This window comes from Drosophila miranda, chromosome XR (assembly GCF_003369915.1).
Source record: "Drosophila miranda strain MSH22 chromosome XR, D.miranda_PacBio2.1, whole genome shotgun sequence".
NCBI classification, from domain to species: Eukaryota; Metazoa; Arthropoda; class Insecta; order Diptera; family Drosophilidae; genus Drosophila; species Drosophila miranda.
The window spans coordinates 32,110,169-32,129,020 of record NC_046674.1 but is presented as its reverse complement, the minus strand read 5'-3'; the positions used below and the strand labels follow the sequence as shown (position 1 = coordinate 32,129,020).

Genomic DNA, 18,852 nt, shown 5'->3' with positions numbered 1-18,852 from the left:
CATACAGCGAAAGCTGTTTACCCATTTGAAGCCACAACCACACCCGATTCAATATCCATCGATGTATCTATCCATAACACTACTCAACCTTGAGCGAACCTTTCTTTCGACGCTGTTGTATTGAACTTTACAATTCTGAAAAGCTGATAAACGCAGCCATAAATCCTACCCGAAGGACTGGGAAATATTAAGCTTTCAAACTCAAAATTTAGGAATTTTGTGTGGTGTATTATTTCAAAATTTTGACATTGAAAACTCGGGACTTTTGTGTTTTTGTTGCATAGCGTCGTTTAAGCTTGAAATACTGTAAATACTTGAAATACGACAGTTTTTAACGGTAAAATGGCATTTGGGAAGGAACGTAACGGTTGACAGCGTCGATGTCCCGTTGAGTAGTGTAATCAGGCAGGCTCCGGATTTCGCTGACTTTTGCGTTTTACGTTTTCGGCCAAAACGTTTCGTTTTCGCTTTGAGGTGCGCCAGTTTTCACAAAATTTCCGTTTTGAAGACGGTCTTGCGGATTGTGAAAACGGGAGCACCAATTCATGTCTTTTCAAAAGTAAATCGAAAAATTGTTGTGAAAGTGAAAACCGGAGCCTGCCTGAATGTCTTTTATGTTTAGGTTTTCGGTGTAAATAAGTGGAATTTGTTCCTTTAATATTGCTGTGTCCCTGGGTCCACAGAACTTTTATTTTGGGATTATGTGTTGTACGGATTGATCGGCGAGTCGGATTGCTCGGATTACAAACTTGCGTTTTTTTGTATACCCGATACCCGATACATATATATTTTTGATCAGCATCAATAGCCGAGTCGACAGAGCCATGTCCGTCTGTCCATACGTCCGCCTCTCCGTCCGTTAGTGTTCGGAGCCGTCTGGCGGCTATTAGTTGGATAGCTGGGCACTATTTGTGACAAAATTATGTTTTCCAATACACACAGTAGATCTAAAAAGTATAACAATCGATCATCTCTGCCGCAGCGCTGCTGCCAGCCAACTCGAAAGCCAAGCAGTCGCATATGATTCCCTCGCTCTCACTGCATGCTTTTCCAGTGAGGCTTTCCCTGCTTGTGCAAGTCTTTCTTTTCGGACACCACGTCATAGTCACAAAAGGCCCTTTCATTGTCGATGTTCCTACTTTATCCTGCTTCATTATACTAGTATTTGCACGGCACAAAGTTAACAAGCTCTATAAATACACCAGCTCCCCACCACGAATTGCCAACAACGCAAGCGCCACAACGACAAAAGTACAAAAAGTACAACAAGTTTACAAGTCGATAGTCAAAAAAATGTGTGCCGAAAGGGGCAGAATCGGCTTTCCTGAGAATCTCCCATCGTCGGAAAATGAAAAGGCTGACTGCGGATGCTGTTGATGCTGTTGATGGCTTTCCTGGTATCACGTTTTAAGCGATAAACGAGCAGGAACGTTGTGAGTCGCAGCTAGGGCCACGACTCAACATTTATATCCGGTACTCAGTTATTGTGGCTCGATTATATGACGATATATGCACGATGAGAGTGTGTGAAAGATAGAGAAAGAATGAGAAAGCTTGTGCCCAATGAAAATTAGTTTGTTCTTCTGGCTATACTAATAATCCGATCTAATAATCCAACCAACACCGAGAAGGTTTTTGTCCTCGGGCGCGCCAAAAGACAGTGGCCGAGTGGCAACGGAGATGGAACGGGTCCACGAAGGGTGGATGGACTGGTGGTACTCCCTCATCCCAGGCATGGAAGTATGCGAAGACACATGACACAGGTCCATGGCCGCTTTGAAGCGTATCCTTATCCTGGTTGCCGAGATGGATCAGCAGGGGATCCAGCGGAACTCACACTTCCCACCTGTAGGTGTGAGCAAGGTTCGCAGCAAAGAGGAGAATGATCGAAGAATTCTGTGGAAGAAGGCTGATTAAAGGACACATGCGCAGGTGGTATAACCTTGCGAGCGTAGTAAGCGAAAGCTCCGCGAGGATGAGCGGCTCAGAGGGGTCCCCTTTTACAGCTGGTCGGCTGTTCGAAGGATGCTGGAGAATATAGTAGCGGGGACTTTGACACTGGACTGGACACGGATCAATGAGGCTCTCGGGAGGACTGGAATGTCGGGTAGGGTACTGAGGTACGCGACGGAGGATGGACCAAAGCTCTGCAGGGTGACAGCCAGAGTTCCACAGGGGTCAGTCCTAGGATATCTTCTGTGAAACATAGTGTTTGACGCCGTCCTGAGAACCCAGCTTCCGCAGGAATGCACGTTTATCGGCTTCGCTGACGACCTAGCTCTGGTCAAGGCGGCCAAAGAGCTTCAGGATATAGAGGTGACGGGCAACAAGTATCCATCACGAGTCGGAAGAAGATTGAGTTTGCGACGATTCAGGTGGGTAATGCGACGATCAAGTCGCTGGAGTCAATCAGGTATCCACAAGGTTGTTCAATAAGTTCTGCGGCTCGATGAGAAAAACAGAATTTTAGGTTCGGAAACAGTTGGAAGTCGCTAGGGGCCAAATCTCGTGAATACAGTGAATGCTCCAACATTTTAGACATTGTCAAAATGCTCTTGTGATATGGCGGATTATCCTGATGAAAAATATTTGTTCTTCTGCAAACTGGGTCTTTTCTCACAAATTTTTTCCTTCAGCTGGGCCAAAAGGATACAGTCATTGGGAATTTATTATACCCGATACTCAAAATGAGTATTGGGGTATATAAGATTTGTGGTGAAAATGGATGTGTGTAAAGTCCAGAAAGAATCGTTTCCGACCCCATAAAGTATATATATTCTGGATCAGCATCAATAGCCGAGTCGATTGAGCCCTGTCTGTCCGTCCCTATCAGCGCCTAGTGCTCATAGACTATAAGAGCTAGAGCAACGATATTTTATTTTCAGACTTCTGTGATATGTCACTGTTACAAGTATATTTCAAAACTTTGCCCGCCCCCTTCCGCCCCCACAAAGGGCGAAAATCTGTGGCATCCAAAATTTCAAAGATACAAGAAAACTGAAAACGCAGAATCGTAGAGGATGACTATATGTTCTAGAGTGTAAAATTGAACCAGATCGTATAATTATTCTAGCCAGAATCAAGAAAACAATTTCATTCTTTCTCGCTCTGTCTCTCTCTGACACACAGGTTTCATGGTCGGTTTTGCCAATTGCAAAATGTGAGTTCAAGGATCTCAGAACCTATAAAAGCTAGAGCAACCAAATTTGGTATCCACACTCCTGTGATATCGGACCTTGACCGATTTATGTCAAAATTTCGCCACAGCCCTTTCCGCCACCACAAAGAACGAAAATCTGTTGCATCCACAATATTGCAGATTCGAGAAAACTAAAAACGCACAATCATAGAGAATGACCATATTTATTCGGTTGCTGAATCGGGATCAGATCGGATCATTTTTATAGCCAAAAGGAACAAATCTATTGGCAGTGGCTACACAGCGCCCGACGTCAAGCTCAGACTGATTTTCTGTCGTGTTGTTCAATAGTAGTGGCGTCTACCGGAGGAGGGCCATACTGACTTAGTATCGGGTATAAATGTAGAGTTGCGGTCTCCGTAGCAACTCACAACGTTCCCCCTCGTTTTTTATCACACAGGCACAGTGCCTGTGCAGGCACACAGCTTTCTGAAACCCAATACTTCAGTCAAAATATCGCAAAACTAATCGAACACCCTTGTATCTGCATACATATGTAGGTCTAATGCTGGACAACAGGTTGAGCTATCGTTCCCATATTGAGTACGTCAGCCTTGAGTACAAAGCCCAGCCAAAACTAGTTTTTGTGCACTTTGTAATGGGATGCTGCCCTCCTGATCATTTGTCCAATTGTCCATTTGTCCATTTGTCCATCCATTTATCCATAGACACTGTGCTAATGTGCAAATTTTGGAACATGTATTTTTATTGTGAATCAAGCAAAGGCAAAGTCACAAAACAGACAAGTTTTTGGAGGTAAATTGCAAATTGCAATTTAGTGGTACTCATTTCCTGTCTTTCTCTCGCATACACTCTCCTCGGTCTGTGGATCGGGTTTACATGAATGTAGAGTCACCTCACCACGATCCACCTCGCTTAAAACATTAAACATTGTAATCCTGTTCTGAGTTGTGTAGATATGGGTGCGCAGAAATGCCGAATGTGGCCATAAGCGCAATGTGCCATCGTAATGCTTACTTGTAATTCCAAAAGGCGCCAAGTTTCTCTGGTATTGCAGCAAAGGGCGGACACGATGGGATGTCGTAGTTGATGATGTTCTTCATTTATCGCTAATCTCTAAAGAAAAAAACTAAAACCACAAAATTTGTTGTTTTTGAGGTGTATTTAGTCTTGTAGCTTTTTCTTCGCTTCTAGCCACTTTCGGCCCATTTTTGCCTTGAATCTAGCTTATATTGCAGAGTTTGAGGTGTGATGGTGTGGGGATTTGTCCATTTAGTGCTCTTTCTGAATCCCTGTCGGGGATATATCAACATGACAATGGGCCTATCCATCCAGCCGGGGTGGTTAAGCTGGCTGCCCTGCTCAGCGGATTTGAATGGCATCGAAAATGTTTGGGGACACGTTGGCTGACACGTCAAGAGTATGGATCAGGCGAACAGTGTTAAACTATACCCGAAACAACCTGAGCCATGGAGTCATCTTGCAGCTCGATATCGCTAAATTATTTGGCCAGGTTGAATGCACCCTTCCGAGCCGGCTGTAGCAAGTTTTGTAGCAGAAAGGTTCAACAGGCTCCACACTCGATTGCATGTTTTTTATTTATTTTTTTTTTTTTGATACATTCCAATTAAGATATGTATATTTAATTGTTGTTTGTGTTCAAAATCATTAGAATTCTCTGAAATATTTTTGTTGGTTTGAGCGTTCTGTTCAACTGAACCCAAATGATGACCCCGAACCGCAAACCGCAAACCGCAAACCGCAAACCGCAAACCGCAAACCGCAAACCGCAAACCGCAAACCGCGAATTTATGTACATGAATACATTTATATTAGTTATGGAATTTCACGACTTTTGTATTGGAAAACCGCGTATTTCGTACAATTTTGGGTGCCATACTATGCCATTTTTCTCGGAATTTGTTCGGCTTGTGGCTTTGCTCTCTCTTTTTTCTCTGTCTTTTCTCTCTGTCTATTCCTCTCTTCTTTAGTTTCCCTGTTTTTATTTGATTGATGATACTACATTTTAAGTCACGTGTTGCAAGAGCCCGGTCTACCTCCCAGATCCTCTGCAGCGACTAGTCTGGCAGCAAGGAAAGCGCTTAATTGCTTTTGAATGCTTTCCGTAAGCTTCGTGTGCCGCCTGACTGCTGCTGACGGAGGTGGAGTGCGGTTATTTGTGTAAAAAATGGAAAATCATTAAGGCGCGTCAGCAGCCGCAGCAGCAGGCACAAAAGACCACTGAAGATGTTGCGCAGACTCTTCTTCTTCTCGACCACCCCCCACCGCCGCAGTATGTAGTTTCTTTACGGGGTGGGGCAGAGGGTGAAGAAGGGCCTGGAACAGTTTGGGAAGCACTGCAGTTGAATGCTTGTGTTGGAAAAACACTTGAGACCTACTTCTGGGACCTTTCTCTTTTGCTCGTTGCACAGAACGTAAAGAAATTGCAGCACGAAAATGGAGAAAACGCATCGGAAAATAGAAGTCAAGTACCTTCCGTGCAGGTGAAACCTTCTGTTCTCTCGATCGTACAGAACGCATTCGGGTAGACTTGACTTATAAGCTATAAACTCCTGCAGTGAGATTCTATCATAGGCTTGGTACTACTGAAGGAGTGGCTATGAGTACTGTGATTATACTAGTCCGCTGGCTTGCGAAGGCAACCGGAGATACACACATCTAGTTCTCAGGATGTCCGGATGTCCCAGATTCCAACATGGGCTGTGCATTTGAAGTGCATTGGCAGTGCTGAATGTGGACGCGGACTATTTGGAAAGACTCCTGGCTATCCAGCAGTAGTCTTGCCCTTCGTGGTGGCCGTGGAGCCGTGGACAACACAGCAAGTTCCCTTCACAGCCTGCAACATTTTCAGAGTTGAGGGAGCTGCAGTGTTGTTGGCTGTCGTTGTTGTTCCTGTTGCTGCTGCTGCCGGAATCGTGGCTCCCAAATTGTTAAGGGAACTTCCTGAAACGAAACCGATGTTTTCTCATAGATATTTTATATATGTTAAGCCCGAAATAAGTTTGTTTCTTGTGATTTATTTATTTATTTTTTCTCTTTTTTTTGTTAGCCTAATACTTGAGTGTCGAAGAACATTTACAATACCTACGAGAAAACAGAAAAAATGTCACTTCTTTTTACATTTAACGAGAACTACCTACTTATAAAGAGAAATCACCATTCATTGAATTTTTGAAGCCCCAAAGCCCACCAAGTCATCATTGTGTCTATGTATTTCTGTACGAAATTATTTTTTCGATGCGCGTGATTCGATAAAATTTCTACACCCATCTTCCGACGGCCTCCTACGGCCATCTCCGACCTCGGCTCCATCTCCAACCCGTCCCCGTCCCCCTCCCCGTCTCCTGCTCTCTATTTTCGATTCCCGGATTTGGACTCAGTGTGTGTTGCCTCGAGGTCGGTAGGGGCAAGCAGGTTTAAAGCGTACTCCGTAGATTCTTGTGCTGCAAATGAAATTTAATTGCTGCAGCAGCAACAGCAGCAGCAGCAGCAGCAGCCACCTTCAAAAGAGCAGAGACAGAAACATTTTGGTTCGAGAGCGATTCACTTTACACGCTCAGACGACCCGAAAAAAGTACAATACGGAGACAAGACAACTCTTCCAGATTTTGTATCTTTTGTGTGAAGCAGCTGCGCCAGAAGAATCTTATCATTTGACTGGCACAATGTTCGGCGAGGTGAGGAGCGTTGAGCAGGGGAGAGAAGAGGGAGGAAGTGGGAAAACAAGATAGTTTCGGAACAGCGACAGGGTTCAGTTCAGAGCTGCCTCTGAACAGCTTGTATCTGCATTTGTGTGAAGATGTTGCCTACCTGTGCCCCCGTGTGGAGGGGGGGTGGTTCCCTAACCTGACAATTGTTAGTGAAAGATTGCAAAATGAAAGGTTCCTGAAACCGGTTCCTGTTCTCGGTACGGATTTGTTCAGAACTTGCACCTGCCGTCAGCCCTGGAAATCGATGCACATGCATGTGCTGATTCAAATGCACCAGACACAAGACAGCAGACACAAGACATCAGACACAAGACATCAGACACAAGACAGGAGACAGCAGAGACAGCAGAGACAGCAGAGACAGCAGAGAGCAGGCACAAAATAGACACACAGATACACCATTGAGGAGGATACACGTTACGCTTACGGTCCCAAAAATACCGCAAAATTATTGCTTAAATGGCCATTACCCCTCGTGCAATGCAGCCAAATATCCCCAAACCAAACTTGCATCTCTAGGATCGCTATTAGTAGATAGTGGTAGCTATAGATTGTGTATCTGTATGTATGTGCATGCGTGTATGTGTGCGTATGTGTATTTGAATGCCCTCAAATTATTACATTTATTTTTGGGGGGCTCACAGCTTTCGGGCTGGGCAGAGATTTTTTATATGAAAATTGGGCTGTGGCATATCTATTGTTGCCTGCCAATCGATTCGGGAGGGGGACTTTCCGGTGCTGGTTTTTGCGCACTGCCCCCATCATTAACCATTCATCGATTGGGGTCATTACGAATGCTATAATACCAATGAATAAAATTTAAGGGCAATGCATTATGCATGCATATTTTTATGGCTGAAGAATGTTTCTTCGTGGCTCAATCGGGAACGGCAACAGCAACGGCAACGGCAACGGCAACGGCAACGGCAACGGCAACGGCAATAGTGGTGCCACGAAGGTTTCTCCAGGGCAGAGGAAAGAATGCCAGGTGCCAGGTTCCAGGATAGGGTCAGGTCTGTTAATGGCAAATTAATTCCAAGAATATTGAAGAGTATGCAATGAATTAGTGCGATATTTGTGTACTAGACTGCAGATCGTTGCGATCTTGTGTCATCAGCGTTGTGGCACACTTTTTCAATTATTTTCTTTCAATTCAGTGAAAGTTTTGGATCTCTGCTTTCACATGAAATCGTTCAAGCTCTGCTAAAGACTCTCGATCGAATTCACACTAGGACCATTTCCCGGCCAGTGCAGAGCCCCAATACCCACCATTGCAGTGACCAATCGTTCCTGGCGGCAAGGAGCAGAGTCGTCCTAGAAGATGAGGGCGTCCCAGGCCATCTTGCTGCCTCCTTGCCACACCGTTCGCTTAAGGCACTAATTTTGATAGCGTTCTGCGACAATCCGGCGATTGTCCGTCATATATTTTTCCAACCAAGCAGGTGGATCCAATTTTCGTACCTCCCGACTGAACGAACTCGCTTCTACTCGTAGTTTCTTTAGTCGCTGTCCCGGGACGCTCGATAGTCGATAGGAGGCAAGACTGCGGTATGCAGTTCCGATATTCCGCTCAATTCTAGGTTTAACTAAGAAAATCTATCTAACTCCCCATAGAATCATAGACTACGCACACTGCACTACATACATACATCACAGTGCATCCACGCACGCTTCCCTCATTGTTTGTTCCCTCATTTTTGCTGCAAGACCTGGCTATTTGTTGTTTCGGTGTCGAGGCGGCATATGATGTGTTAAGAGCCAGTCCCTGACATTTGTCAAGCGATATGCTTGCCCTCTCCATCTCCATCTCCTTCCCCTTCTCCATTGCTCTTCGCATGCTTCTTTGTCGCGTGCCCCGAAACCACTGTCTCCACCACGAACTGTTGCAAAGGCAATTATCACAGTGAAAACGAAGGAGAGACTGGGCAACAGAGAGACGGCGAGAAAGTGCAAAAGAGAGCACTGTGGGAGAGAGATCAAGTAAAATAGCCTGGCCAACTTTCATTATCCATTTCTGCATTCTGCATTCCGCACCCCACACCACAACACCACTACCACCGCATCTCCCCTTACTTTGACATATTTTGTTTCATTAACATTTGTGCCACACAATCAACTGCAGCCTCGGTGCCAGCAACCAGCAACCAGCCCCCAGCACCCAGCACCCAGCCCTGCTTCAGCAGCCCCTTGACTAGGACCCTTGATGATGTACGAGTGCACAGTGGGCCAAAGGCCCAAAGCATTTAGGGTAATTTCAATCTACGATTTAATCTCAAAGATGTGATTGTATTCCAACGGAATGAACATAGTACATCCACAATATGCCACAAGATTGCAGATCCGATGCAACATGCACAATGCAACAGCCAGCAAGCGGCAAGCATATACGCGGTACTCTATCAGTATATGCATATGAATATGTACATCTGTATGTATAGAAACTGATTACCGGCTTTCGCTTATATTGAGTTTATTTATTTTTCTCAGCAGTCTTTACGCGACATCCCCCAGTCGTATGCTGCAAGGGAAGGGAAGTGGTTTGTTAAGAGCTTAAGCAGAAGTCTAGACATGTCTGAGTTGAGATGGAAATTCAAACTGAATTTGATCCTAAATCCGAGCTGAAAACCGAGCCATATATCTGTTTTAACAGTGAGGTTTGAGGTACAATTTGGTTTTCTATAATCATCGCTAGACCCACGGAAAGGATACATCGTAGCTGCGGGTGCTAATCAGATTGCATGCATACGGTAAGTGGTATTTTGGTAGCTTTTCGATGACGATTCTGGGTCTACAATTCTCCGAATATCTGTGTGAATCCTATGGGTTGGCGACCCTTGGCTATTGCTATTGATCGAAGCGGTGTTTGTTTCCAAAAAGCCACCACTTTTGTAGCCAGTACATCGCTTCTTAGCTTCCTTTTCGCGTTTTAGATAGTTCTTCAGGGGGATTTGGGTCTCGGCGCACCTACGGCGCATATGCCAACATTCAATTCTGTTTTTTCAGACTTTTTCCCTCTTCTGCAATTTCAATTTTGTTTTTTGTCATGGCTGTTGTTTCCGTTGCTGTTTCTGTTGCTGTTGCTGTTGCTGTTGCAGCAGTTGTTTGACAAGCACCACGTACACCATGCTCCTTTTCCCGAGTGGAAGACGCAGAAGATGGACTGCTGTGCTGGAAACGGGCTCGGTTATGGGCAGGGGCTCGAAACCAGGAGGCAGAGTCCAAGCCGAGGACTGTGGCATGGCGCCCAGGCATGACCCAGGCAACGAAGTAAGCATACACAAATGGTAACAATTAAACGGATTGAGTGCAACAAAATAGGATACATACTCGCACACGAACACGCACACGCACACACACACACACACACACACACACACACACACACATACACACATACACACATACACACATGCATGTACATGTACAGTGCACAGTGCATACTTGTATGAGCCCTGCCGTACGGGCCTTCGATGACCCATCTGCTGACACGCCGATGACAGCGATGTCATTGTTGATGACCCGCCATACGCTGAGCTGTTGACATTAACATGGAGAGGTCCTCGGGTATAGTCGATGACATTGTCATCCAGCAGTGCGCAGAAATCATGCATTTACTAAGCGAATTATTTAAGCGAAGCATTTACTAAAAGAATAATTAGGACCTTTTATGTGAATGCAGCGGAACATTAGCATAATGTGAACACAGTTTTGTCACAATTTCACAAACTTAACACTTTATACAACTGACATTTTCTCTTATTAAAAACTGCACTTACCTGCACATAATAATATATAATATATGTATGTAACTATTTATCACTAAATCTCTGCAGTTTTGCTTCTCACAAGCGAACAAATGCAAAGCGAACAAAGCAAGAGAGTTCCGCCGACGCAGGCGCAAAAGAGCCGAAAGAAAAAATTAAGTGATCTTCTGTTGCCCACGATCGGCAGAACCGAACCCTGCTACGGAAAAAAAGAAACAAAGAGAAAACAAAGGGTTCGATTGGGCTGGCGACAACGCCGAGATGGCAGTGTAGATGTAGTTGTTGACACTCGTCATCGCTCACTGCTGGTACTGCAGGGGACTTACATATGGCGAAAATGGGTGGCGAAGATGGGTGGGGCGACAATTCAATTTTCGAATTTGAACTAAACTTCTTAATTTACGTTTTGATCAGTGGAGATTCCGATGCGATACTTGGGCACCATTATTGCTGCTATTATTCCTTGCGATTCCTTGCCAATATATCCTTTTGCACCTGTTTGGCAAGGAATCGACTGCTGATCGAATGTTTTGCTTGGTTGCAAGTAAATACGTGTCCATTGCTCGCAAAGACCCCGCAAACGCCTTTCGGGTTCCACTGTGGCCTTAACATTCGGGTTTCATATTCGGTGACTTTTCAGCGGCATTCGCCGTGCTCTCACCTCCGGAGGAATGCTTCCTCTCAGGTTCGCCGATGATGTGAGTCCTTTTCTTCATGATGATGCGATGTCTCTTAATAAAACTGCCTGACAAGTCGATTTCGTGCTTGTGAGTTCATTAAGGGCTTGGCCTTCGATCATATTCAAGGAACACTAGGATATCCCTTTCTTAAAGTCGAATCCAAGTGAGAAACAAACCAAAAATAGGTTTCCTTTCTTTATCGAAAAATCAGTGCACCAAACCAAAGCCAACGAATCAGTAGGCTGCACGGCCACGATCGGTCCCAGACGGTTCCTCCACTCGTTCGAATTTGAAGCCTGGCTCCTCTGGGGCCATGGGTCCGTTCCTTCGTCTACAGGGTTACAGAAGATCGTCAGCTAGCGAATTTTATTACTGCCAATTGTTGCTTCTCGTCCTTTTGTCGGGTCTCTTGTGGAGTCTGCTTTTGGCCGTACTTTCGTTCGTTAGCCGCGCACGGACATGCCCCCGTACCTACATACCGTACATACGTATATGTGTGTATGTGTTTATGTGCATGCTTCCCCACACTGCCATTGTCGTTTGTGCAGCCAGCAATATGACAAACTTCGCTGCAAGAAACCGCCACAGGGAAAACAATAAAAGACAAATTGGATCGCTCCAGCTGGCTGTTCCGACTGCCTGATGCCCACGGTTTGTAATTGTGTGACGTAGAAACTGGAGCCCAACGGACTCGAAGACCTGTAGGTCCCTGGGTGTTCGTAAGATTCCTGCTTAAATAGAACTCTGTACATGTTTCCCTTGCTTATACCTTGTACCTTGTATCTTCTACATTCTACCTTACCTTTTTTACCTCTTTTACTGCTACCCGTTCCCTGGGTGCTACCAACATGCGGTGCACATGTGTATGTATGTGTCCACGGGTGCAGTATGCACCGCGACTACGGGGTGTACTCTGGGGCGAAAGCACAGGAAGCAGTCTGTGCGAGTGGACGAGTGTTGAAGGGAGGAAGTAGCGGCAAAGGGTCCCCGCTCGGCGGGGAGTCGTTCAATGCACGCGAGGCTACCCTCTGGCGCCGCCCCTTCCTTTCTTCTCTCCCTTTTTTCAGTGCGCGTTCTCTAACAAGTTTCGTTGCAGCTTTTGCGCATTTTCTTTTCATGACATTTTATTATGACGTCAATGGGGGGGGAGACGTTTAATTGACAGCTGCTGCGGTAGATTCTCTTCCCCTCTCTCTCTCTCTCTCTCTCTCTCTCTCTCTCTCTCTCTCTCCTTCTCCTTGCCCCTCAGCACTCTTCCCATTTTATTGCTTTATTATTTTATTATAGGTTTTGTGTTATGGTAGCAGAGCTGCAGAACCGATATAAGAATTGACAGTTTTATTGCCATTCGATACATGAGCAAATTTTCCGATCCGCTGTTTAATGCGCTTTCCAGAATTCGTTCACTGGATTGCACTGGAGTTGTGGCAATAAGCTTTCCTGCATGTGCCAAGTACTATGTTGTTGCGAAGCCTGGAATCATGATTTTGATGAGAGGACCGGGAGAGGCATTTTTGGACCCCTATGTGTACTCGCATGTAGATTGAAGGCAAGGAACTTCTGTGCCTTAGAATGCTATAGGAACCCGACTTATCGTTCCCGCGTGCCGTCGCTGTAGGAGCTGTAGGCAGGAAATGGCACAAAATGAATCAAATATTATTATCTAAAACTGAAACATTACAAAGTGCAGAAAGCATGAATTTACTTTTAAAAATACCTTTCTTTTATCCTTTTTTCCAGATACGCCAGCTGTGTAAACTCTGGAAACTCTGTAAACTGTGGGACACAAAGACCTAAATTTCAACTGCAACTGCAACGGCAACTGCAACTGCAACGGCGACGGACAAAATTGTCCCCAAACTGTCATTGTCTTCGGCGTTGTGCAACGTTTTAATTGAAAAAGTTTTGCATACGCAATTCTGCATAGAGACACGCAAATATGACTGTCAAATTGGCCAAGCTCTTTGGAGGAGTTGGGGTTGGGGTAGTCGGAGTAGGAATGGGAGTGGGAGTGGGAGTGGGAGTGGGATTGGGAGCTGGTTCCGGCAGCAGTGTTCATGGCGAGAGCATCATGGATGGGAGCCACCAGCCGCTGGCACACGTGCAAACTCCAGCGGCGCAAAACCAACACCAGCACCAACAGGCACAGCAGCCGCCGCCTCTGCCACCAACAAATACAAATATGAAGAATCTCAAGTACTGCGAGCACCTGCAGGCCTCCTACGACTGCCACGATCTGATGCGGGACGAGGAGGACGATCAGGACAACTACGAGTACAGCATGTCCCTGAGCTCCGTCTGCATGCAGCGCAACCAACCGTTCAACAATTCTCAGCGGCCCCTGCTTGGGGAGCGGCGGCCCCAGCTCACCTTGACGGCTGTGGGCCAGAAAACTGTGGCCAAGTCCTTCCAGCAGCACGCCCTGCCTGGGCCTGCCCTGCCCCTGGCACCGCAGAGAGGACACGCGACCGCCGCGTACATATCGCCCTATGTGCACCAGCAGAAACGCGACAGCGCCAAGGGCCTGCACGGCTTCAACGACTTCGACGCCCTGTCCCAGCAGTACAACCAGCACCTGCAGAGTCCGCACATCGGCTACCCCTACGGGAGTCCGCCCTCGCCCACCGCCCACTCGCGCGACTTTTGCTTCGACCGCCAGTCGGGCCAGGCCACGTCCAGCAGTTCGTCCAACTGCAGCAGCTCGGTAACTACCTCCACCGCGTCGCCGACGAGCTACTACCAGGACACGGCGACGGCCCCAGTCTATCCGTCGCGGTTCGAAGACGACTTCTGTGTGCGTCGCCCGGCAGACTCGCCCCTTTCCCTATCCGTGTCCCAGGCCCCGCCACTGCCCCCCACAGCGGCGGCCGCCTCCACCACGGGTCCCTTCATCTTCGGCATCTCGCACGAACAGCAGCCTGCGCACTACGGCTGCACTCCGGTGACCCCAACAGCCTCGCGAAATGCACTCCAGCATCTGACAATTCCGTTCAGAAGGGACCACAAGCCTCTGGTAAGTCAAAATAAGGAAAACCTCTGCACATAGATACCCTCTAACGCCACGGACTACACGCACTAGAATCACGTTCCCCCTTGTTTTAATTTGGTGATAAATGGAAACTATGAGTTTGCAGAGTTTCGAAATGATTAGTTTTTTCAAAGTTTTCGCATAAAGCGGGAACTAATTTGCATGCATTTAGTACCTCACTTGACCTGGCTTGACCCCACTTATGGACTTTAACCGGCAACATACTTAATGGCTAAGTGCATTGCTCAGTTTTTTTTGTTCAGTGTTCAAATGTTCGATGAAGGGCTGAGAATCACCGTTTCGGCTGCTGGAACGAATGATGAATGATGTGCTCTAATTGTTAGAAAAAACTTTATTATTCGATATTTATCCGTCTCAGATAAGTTTTCACTTTCCCCAGCAGCCTGGTGTTCGAAACACGGATTGAGCACATTGATTGCGTCATTTCTGATTATACAGTATACCATTCCCAGCATCCAACTGATCTAGTTCTGAGTTACCTCGGGGTAGGCAAGGTCTCTATAATCTGCATTTACGGCGTGCTTTTTCTTGACAGGGGCTCAATGACAATACTCATTTTTCGCAATGGAACGGTCAAACTATTGGAGAGAATTAACCAAGCGCTCAGGAGAAACACAAACTAATTTTGTATAATGCCAGAAAGAAGAAGAAAGTAACTCTTGGCGTTGCACTAGGAGCCCGAGCCCCAACGAGATCCAAAGAATGTGACGGGAAAGGTACAAAGGTATTCCTTTGCAGCAATAAATAGTATTCCATTCTGCCATTCCTTCGCTAGTTCCTTGTTTTATGTGTTCCTTGTGGCTATACCTACAATCTTGTAGGTGTGGGCATTCTCTATAATTATACGTCTTTGTTTTTGTCGCATCTCCAGAAATTTTAACCAAGCTTGATTCAGTGCGATATCACAGAAGTCTGGATACAAGATTTGTTTGCTCTAGCTGGTAAAGTCTCTGAGATCTAGCCGCTCATCGGACAGTCAGACATGGCTCAATCGACTCGGGTATCCATTCTGACCACGAATATGTGTATTTCATGGGGTCGGAAACGCCGCCTTCTGGACGTAACGTACATCCACGTTCACCAAAAATTTAATACAATATACATCTTTTTGAGTATCGGGTATTAAAACAGACAACCTACCAATGGCAAGGCACGGCAAGGAAAGGCAAAGAATGTTGAACAACTAAATTGGAGGAAATTCACATTTCGTGAACTAATAGGAGATAAAGAAATTCTATAAACTCCACTGCCATTCCGGTACGGATGGCTGGCGCCTGAGAGGCGGATGAACGCAAAAGCTGCAGAGAGAGAAGGAGAGCGAGAGAAACACCGAAAGTAGAATGAAAGGAAAGAAGCGAGGAAGGAAAAATTCCCTAATTACACTTAAGTTTGTTAATTGCCGGACAGATATTCCCTCCCCTCATCCTGCGGAGGAAGCCACATTTCGACGATTTCATCCCTTGTATACCCTTGCTGAGGGCATGATAATTTTGTGCCAGCTTTCCACAGACTTCGGGGATAAGCCGAGGCCGCTACGCCACTTTCCCAGATTGCCAGTGTAAGCCAGTGCCGGCGCCGATTAGCAGAAAAAAGAGTTGGCTTCGCATGCAACAAAGGCTTTCTTGGCCGAGTGGGCCAGGGCGAGGGACTTGCGAGCACTTCCCCAGAGTAATGGTCGTATCGCCTCTCGCAGTCGTCGATCTACTACGCAGGTTATACTTTGGGATTCCTATTTACTGCCGTTTCTGATGATAAGAGCTGAGCAACTGAGGATATTTTGCACCTTGGCCTCTTTTTTTCCGTCTGAAATAAGCGTTTTGATTATTTCGCGCTTCTCCGCACTAGAGTGTGTTCCTCGCCCCTGATACCGTCACCCAATTACCAAAAACGATGCTAAAAATGTTTTATACTGTTGAATAAGCCGTTCAAGTATTTCTTAGCACCGAAAACCTTCAAAAAAATGGAGCAGATTTAATAATTTTTAGAAAGCACTACTATAACTTTGATGGTGGGTACCAAAGAAATACCGTAATAAAATGCAAAGAAAAAAGACTAGTCAATATAACTGTAAAAAGAAACAAGTTGGATCTCTGTAGGTACAGAACAAATTAACAATCAGGCAGGCTACGGTTTGCACTTTCCGATTTGGTGCTCCCGTTTCACGAAACGCAAGATTTGTCCGCTTTCAAAACGGAAACCTTTTCCTCGCCGAAATGAAAAAGCCGTGGAGGCTTTTTATACAACAAAACGAATCTTATTTGCAACAGGGAAAAATTTAATGACTTATTGATGCATTGACATAAATTTGACACCATTACCAGGGCAATTTACCTTGCGCCTTTATAAATAATTTTTTAGCCCAACCTCAACCTCAACCTCCTTGGCTGGGAAATAATTGGTCTGGGCAACAAAACTTTTCGTTTTCGTGCGAACAGCTGACGCTGCCCGATTCGGCTATCGGAACGCTGGCAAGAAGCGAATGTTTGCCCGTAACAGCACAGACTGTGCTCGTAACATGCGCGTAACAGAACATCTGGGCAAAGACAGCTGATTCCCGCCACATTTAATTCTAAATGGAAGTGCAACAGATTATTTTTTTGACCATTTGCTTCTCACAGTTCGCTAGATATGTTAAATGCGCAGGTGTTGCTTCTCAGGTGTCTTGATCGACAAATATATCGATCATAAAAATTTAGGAAAAAATAAAGTAAAAGTAAGTGTAGACCGGATCCTGCCTGAATATGGCCATGGCAACTCTATGTACACGTATGTACAGATGTTTGCACCATGAAGAGGGCATCGAACCAGCTCGCGAGGTTGCGGTTGAACGCGGCGTTGCCGCGAGCAGCCTCCATTCCGAGACACTGTACTGAAATCGAATGCAACTCAATCCGCGACGAGCAACCAAATCTAAACCAAATCTAAACCAAAGCAAACCTAACCAAGCCGAACCGAGACAAATTAAATTAAATTTCGAAAAGCATCAACAGCAACACGAGAAACGTCTTCGGTTACATGGCCAGGCATGCCACAAAGTAGCATAAAAGTGGCAGATACTCGTGTAGTGCTTTTGTTTTGGCGTTGCAAGCTCAATGAGCATGTGAAAGGTTGTGAGCGGCATTGAGTACAGGAGCCAGCAAAGCAGGCAGGACTCGCGTGGAAAGTATCTCGACTGAGAATATCCTCTTGTTATCGTAGCGCTCTCACAAGGGAAATGAGTGACCTTTTAGCTCGAAAAGGGAACCGCCAGATATATGTTGCAGAAAGTGATGAAAGGCACTCCCTCTTTGTAGGAAAATGCCAACTATTTCTCCGACATAAGCTGGTATCTGCGGCTGCTTTGACGCGCATCGTCGTATAGTTCCAGTGAGAAATATGTCACTTAAGATCAATTATCTTTCGAGACCAGAGCTGGTCTCCAAGGCAGTTACTCGTGCATACTCGTATAAGCTGAATTTTGTCAGTCTGCCGCTGGAAGGAGGGTAAATCCGTGCTGTTGCTGCTGCTGCTGCTTCTGCTGCTGCTGTGGTTGTGGCTGTCGATTTTGTTCCCGGAGTTGTTGTTGTCACAGCTGTTGCCACATAGTTAAGCTGTTCGCCCCGTGTCGTCGCAATGTCTGACAAAGTTGGGTCTGCACCTGGCGAAACCGACTAGAAGCTGACCAACCAAGCCGGTTCCAGCGACCATGAGCCAGTAGCGACACCGCACACACACCGCACACGCATTGCGGCACCACTTACCACTGCATCTCCAGGTGCTCGTCCCAGGCCCCCCATCCCGCCTGTTGCATTATTTGATTAGCCAAAACTGACTATAATTGTAGTTTTATGGTCTTATTTTCCTCCTATAGACGAGTGCATACGAGAGCCCTGATTGTGAGGAGAGGGAAAAGGTCTCGGGTGGGTCGCCAGTTAAAGCTGTCGCTGAAGCGCCGGACCTTGGGCCTGGGATCTGGTGCTGGATTGATCTAAAGCTCCATTTCTGCCAGCAACTTTTACCAGCAACTCGGTATTCGGTCTGGCTGCAGCTGGGAGAGCTAGAGCGAGTTCATTTAACTTAATGGCATAACTGCAGAGACACATGCCACATGCCACATGCCAAATGGAACATGGCACTCCCTCACTCTATCTCTCTCTCTCTCTCTCTCTCTCTCTCTCTCTCTCTCTCTCTCTCTCTCTATCTCTTTCTGTCTATCTGCTTGTGCCGCTTTAGCGCGACAGCTGCCACACTCACCTCGCCGTAAGTGGGCTGGCTGTGGCATTCAGTTGCTCCCTGTTAAGTGCGAAATTGGGGTCGCCATCTTCAGCGTGGCATCAATGCTGCCACAGAGAAGGAGAGAGGCATATAGCATATGTACATATGTACATACATATGTATGTACACATATGTATGCGTACATAAAGTGGGGCTGGAGAGACAGACAGACGGACAGGGAGAGATCCCTCTACATGGCTTTCATCGCTGTGTG

At 46.2% G+C, this 18,852-nt stretch overlaps 1 protein-coding gene across 5 annotated transcripts in view; it reads left to right on the top strand.

The window, feature by feature from the left end:
- Positions 1 to 18,852, top strand: part of LOC108163424 — a 50,190-nt gene that overhangs the window by 6,586 nt on the left and 24,752 nt on the right. For all 5 annotated transcript variants that reach the window (XR_004471296.1, XR_004471295.1, XM_033386406.1 and 2 more), the window contains exon 2: positions 13,076 to 14,348. Coding sequence is in view for 3 of the 5 variants with exons in the window: in XM_033386406.1 (XP_033242297.1) it covers positions 13,275 to 14,348 (1,074 nt within the window). In the remaining 2 variants the exon portion in view is untranslated. The remainder of the gene's footprint in view (positions 1 to 13,075; positions 14,349 to 18,852) is intronic.